The sequence below is a fragment of the Poecilia latipinna genome, unplaced genomic scaffold, assembly GCF_001443285.1.
Source record: "Poecilia latipinna isolate Pla-1442-1.1 unplaced genomic scaffold, P_latipinna-1.0 Scaffold147, whole genome shotgun sequence".
NCBI lineage: Eukaryota > Metazoa > Chordata > Actinopteri > Cyprinodontiformes > Poeciliidae > Poecilia > Poecilia latipinna.
In genome coordinates this window covers 236845-242406 of record NW_015112763.1, presented here as the reverse complement: position 1 = coordinate 242406, position 5562 = coordinate 236845, and the positions used below count along the sequence as shown (strand labels likewise).

General features: G+C 41.6%; 1 protein-coding gene across 1 annotated transcript in view; it reads left to right on the top strand.

Annotated features, from left to right (window-relative positions):
* Positions 1 to 4546, top strand: part of LOC106945514 (E3 ubiquitin-protein ligase TRIM39-like) — an 11255-nt gene extending 6709 nt beyond the window's left edge. Inside the window, exons 2-10 of the mRNA XM_015029245.1 lie at positions 180 to 410; positions 497 to 872; positions 1225 to 1320; positions 1854 to 2087; positions 2265 to 2412; positions 2543 to 2569; positions 3199 to 3263; positions 3368 to 3490; positions 3727 to 4546. Of these exons, the coding sequence (XP_014884731.1) occupies positions 184 to 410; positions 497 to 872; positions 1225 to 1320; positions 1854 to 2087; positions 2265 to 2412; positions 2543 to 2569; positions 3199 to 3263; positions 3368 to 3490; positions 3727 to 4113 (1683 nt within the window). The 5' untranslated portion in view covers positions 180 to 183 and the 3' untranslated portion in view covers positions 4114 to 4546. The remainder of the gene's footprint in view (positions 1 to 179; positions 411 to 496; positions 873 to 1224; positions 1321 to 1853; positions 2088 to 2264; positions 2413 to 2542; positions 2570 to 3198; positions 3264 to 3367; positions 3491 to 3726) is intronic.
* The last annotated feature ends 1016 nt before the right edge of the window (positions 4547 to 5562 follow it).

The window sequence follows — 5562 nt, the reverse complement described above, 5'->3', positions numbered from 1 at the left end:
TACTGAATAGTACCTTTGAGAAATGGTTTAGTTACGAGTAATTTTGTTAACTTTTTCTAATTCAGGGTCCAGTTTTTCATGTAATAGAGAAGAATATGCTTCTTATTTATTTATTTTTTTAGATTGTCTTTCCCTTCCATGAAAAGGTAACCTTGTGTCATTTTTTTTTATCCACCCAGAAACATGTCGTACGCTTTGTCCGAGGAGCAAGTCCTGTGCGTCATTTGCATGGACAGCTTCAACGATCCGGTGTCCATCCCATGCGGCCACAACTTCTGCCTTGAATGCATAAAAAGCTTCTGGGACGCAAGCCACAAGTCTGAATGTCCGCTGTGCAAAGAGAGCTTCCAAACCCGTCCAGACCTCAGGGTCAACATCGTCTTAAAAGACATTACCGAACAATTCAAAAGGTACGGATCTGTTACAATATTGTACAATCATTGAACATGTTGCTCTGCCATTTCACTAAACCCGAATTCCGTGTCACGACAAAAAGGTCTATGAGGAGAAAACAAGCAAGCAGGCCAGAGCCGGCGCCGAGGAAAAACTCCTCCAGACGGTCCTTAAAAGCCGACAGCGTAACTTGCGACATCTGCAGCGAAGACAAGCTGACGGCGGTGAAGTCATGCCTGGTCTGCCAGGCGTCTTACTGCGAAATGCACCTGGTGCCTCACCTGAGGGATCCGGTGATGACGAAGCACAGGCTGACGGATCCGGCCACCTTCAGCACAAGTCACCTGTGCAGAAACCACAACAAGCCCCTGGAGATGTTCTGCAAGAAGGAGCAGACCCCCGTGTGTGCGAGCTGCACCGAGAGGGACCACAAGCACCACGAAGTCGTTCCTATGGAGAAAGAGAGCAGGCGGGTTAAGGTATTATTTCAGCGACAAGGCAGTTCAAAGTACTTTACACCATAAAAATATCATTCAAGTGATACAATTTTGTCAAATGCCATCAATGAAATCATCAGTACACACAGAATATGCTGATCAATGATTCATTTACTACTAGTCAAAAGTGGGACTTTAGAACTCCATCTTCCTGGTTTTAGTCAGAACGCAGCAGCAGCAGCGTTCTGGATCATTGCTTGGCTTTTGTCACCAACTAAGTTGTTTTATTTTACTCTCATTTACACCAAACTATTTATTTCATAACCTTATGAACCAAGTTCTATTGGTCTTTAAGACAATCTGTGCTGCTACTTTAATTTTTTTTTTTGTTCAGGCACAGCTGAAGGCGGTTCAAGCAGAGATTCAAGAGATGATCCAGACCAGACTGAAAAAGACTGAGGAGATCAAGAACTCCGTGGAGCTGAGCAGGGTAAGGCTTTTAGTTCAGTTCAAATTCACTTCACTGCATGTTTATACTGTCAAGGTGTCCAATAGATTTATTGCATTATCTGCAATCATTACTGCTGCTGCTATATCAACACATCATCAGGAGTTCTTGGTGTTTGATTGAAATGTTCTAGTACAGCTAAAAAAATAATTAGTGAAACCCTTGTTGTCAGTCATCTCAGGAAGTGAATATATTTTATAGAACCGTCACACATAGAGTGATATGTTCCAAGCCTTTTGATGGTTATGGCTTTTAGATAATGATAACCCAAACTCAGCACGTTATTAAACAATTATCAATAGACTGATATGTGTCGTCCAGCTCTGAGCTGAGTTATCAACAAGTCTTATCAAAACAGAATAAATGTGCTCAGTGGGACCTGCAGTTTGTTTTCAATATATTCACAAAGAACAATTCTACGCACATTCTGGAAATAATAATAAAAAAAATTTTACACATCTAACTTGTTTTTCTTTAGTCTGTGACATCGGTTTTTATTTTCTCTACACTTGCAGATAGAGAAGGAAAAGGAGATACAAACCAGTGTTCACGTAGTCAACCTGGCAATAAATGCCATCGAGAGAAACCAGGCTCTGCTCATCGAGGAGCTCGAAGAAAAGCACGAAGCAGCGAAACGGAGAGCCGAGGATCTTCTGGAAGAGCTCGACCAGGAGCTCGGCGAACTGCAGAGGAGACGCAGCGAGCTGCAGTACCTGGAGAACACCAAGGATCCACTGCATCTGCTGCAGGTCAGACCTGGACTGATCACCACAAAAAGATCATTTTAAACTGATAGGACATAACGCAATCTAATATATCAGATTATACCAGGTCAATTTCACCGATGTAGCCATGACAGCAGCGATACCAGGCTTGTTTCTGCCTGTTAAATGTGTTTGTTGTGTTCACTGAATGAATCATTTTAGAGCTTCCCCTGTCTGAGCTCTCCGCTGTCGACAACGAACTGGTCCGAGGTCAGTGTTGACCCCGACATCTACATAAGACGCGTGAGGACGACCTTCTCCAAGCTGGTGGACCTCTGCCAAGAACTTGAAAAGAACCTTTGTGCTGAAGGTCTGTGACTAATTAATTGACATTGCATTCAATGTTTCTCTGAAGTCCTTCATGAAGATTTTACTTTGCTCATTTCCAAGTTGATTTATGAAATGGTTTGAATCGATTGTTTTTTCCCGTTTCTTTTCAGAAGTCACCAAGATGGTCAAATTTGCAGGTATGAGTATGAAGCTTTAAGGTAGTGAAGGAAATGTATTTTTCTCTAACACTGAACCAAAATGTTCAGGGTTTACCAGGACAAACATGAAAAACTTCAGTGATACTTAGAATAATTTCAGACCTGATAGTTTGGTAGGCTTGGTTTGATTAGGTGCAACATTTGTTTTGTAACGTCTTCAGCTGCTGCGGTTTGTTTTCACACTGCGCCTCTGTCAGATGAACCAAACCCTTTGAGAAACCTGCTGAGTGAACAAGCAAACAATGTTGGCTTTTGAACAATGTTGGCTCTGTACCAAGAACCTCTGAAGAAGACATAAGCACAATTTCCTTCTTCATAAAATGTGAATGAAAATGGACCTCAAAACATTTCTCCTGCTAGTGTTAGACACACATTGGTTTTGGTTTCTGGTTTTGGTTTCGCTTCCTGCATTTGGAACAGTTCCTGGTCCTTTTGCCGTTCACATAGTTCCACCAGAGTTTGCTTTTATGTTCCGCATCACAGTTCGATTTGACCTCCCCGAACGAACCGGAATAAACGAACTAAAGTTTGATTAAAGCGGACTAAACAGGGATGATGTGAAGTCACCCTTAGAGAGATTAACATTGTTTTTATTTATCCATCCTCAGTGGATGTGACTCTGGACCCTGCGACTGCTGCCAGCTGGCTGCTTCTGTCCCCGGATGGTAAAAAGGTACATTTTACTGAGAGACTGCATCATCCCTCACTATAACCAGCTCTTCAGAGTTTTAGACATGTTAGTTTTGGACTAACAAATATCATGACGGTTATCCACAGGTGAGCCTGAGCTCCCAACAAAGAAAGCATGCGCTCCCGAATAACTCTCGCAGGTTCGATTCCTGTGTTGCCGTTCTGGGGATACAAAGCTTCACCTCCGGGAGACGATACTGGGTGGTCAAGGTAAGAGGTTGACAGAATCACAACCATTGCTGAACAGTGACACACAGTGTAGGAGAATTGCTAACTTGGATGCAATGTATAACTCAGAGATGGTTGAGAATTGCGGTTTGAATCTTGTCTGATGTAGCAAGGAGTTTTAAGATTTGACCTTTGAATTAGATGACTAATTCACCCAACTGAATCCCCTTGTGAAATCTTGTCAGTTGTTTAATTTTGTGTTCTGATTTATTTAATAGGTAGGGGATAAAACAGACTGGGATCTTGGTGTGGCCAAGGAGTCCATTAACAGGAAGGGTTCCATAACCGTCCGTCCAGACAGCGGCTACTGGGCGATCTGCAGGCGGAAGGGGGAGAGTCTCCGGGCCTGCGCCGGACCCTCCGTCGTCCTCAACCTCCATGAAATCCCTACGAAAGTGGGCATTTTCCTGGACTACGAAGAAGGATCAGTGTCATTCTACAACGCTGACGCAAAGACTCACATCTACACCTACAGAGGATGTTGTTTTTCTGAGCCCCTGTACCCATACTTTAATCCGTGCCTTCACGACAATGGGAGGAACACAGCGCCACTGATTATCTGCCCAGTGGAAACTGGGTTTACTGTAGAGAGTACAGTGAACTGAAGCTCAAGTCAATTAAACAGATACAATGAAGTCCCATTTTCACCTGATTACTCCCAGCTCATTTTAAAGGCTTAAGGAAAACATTGTAGTTATGTTTTTGTATTTCATGTTTAATACCAGAAAACTAATGAGAGGATTCAGGGAATTTCAGAACTCACAGTTTACATTTTAAAGCCCTTATTGTAAATTACAGAGTAATTTTCTGTCCCTTTATTGCTTAATGGCCAGTGTTTATAATTCTCATTTTTCTTTGGGACTTGTTGCAGTTTTTACCTTCCACAAACCAAGAGTTTTGAGCAAAGCCAGAAACAGTGAATTATCTTGTTATACGGCTTGTTGAATCTTTTGCCCTCCGTTTTTCCAACATTGCTTTTGTCCACTGTGTTGTTTAATAAAGGTTAACATTGTTTAGACATATGATATTGTATCTCAACATGTTCATCTTTCATTTTCCTCTCACAGGTTCTGTGATGTTTGGTGTTTTTAGGGGGCAGAAGTCAATGTGTTAACCTTACCGCGGCAGACATCACATTGGTGCACCGGGGGCGGGAGTTAGGTCAGACCATCTCGTTTAGTTAGTTTGTAATTATAAGTATAAGAGCTCTACAAAACATTGCTTGAACACAGTTCTTGTCTGGAACTGGAGAAAAACACAAAAGGTGTGCTAAACAGCGTCTGATTAGCACATATTAAAATATAATCAAAATATTTAGGCATGAAGTGTAAATGTTATGCAACACCTGACCACATGGTATGAAAACATTTTTTTAAAGGAGCAAATGTCTCATTCTCTGAGCATCTACCGGGAACATCGGGAACCGGTTCAACTGCATGGTTGGACAAGAATGAATTGCGGGCATTGTGCTTTCAGTTCAGGACTATTTATGACTTAATTTTTAAATAAACGTATCAAATGACGTTGCAAATGCAAGACTTTGTTGAGGAAACAGTGCAAAACCAATAACTGGGAAACTTGCTGATGTGGCTTTCAGTCAGCGTGTTTTAGAAGGTCACACAAAAATGAGGAAGAAATGCAAAGAACACATGACGCATGTGTGTCAACAATCCCTTTAGTTGTTCACACACTTTGTCGTTTGTTAATGGTTGATAAGAAGCGGAACTGTAATCCGAAAAGTAAATATAAAGCTGTCGCCAAGACAATGAGACAGCTGTAGAGAAAAACTTTAAATCCAGGTGGTTCTGTATTGAGTCCTCTTGTTGATGTCCCTGTTAAAGATTAGATATGCAGGGATTGCTTGTTTCAATATTATGTCAATCCAATACTAAATGTAAAAGAATGTGGCCTTTTTAAATCAAAGCGACCTTTATTCAAATCAGCTTCAGGGTTTCACGAGATGTCAGGGAAACACTGACATCTAGTGGTGAGCTAGAGTTACAGCAGCTATTTCATTATTTTCACAAAACATCGAATCTCTGTGTCCAGAAAAC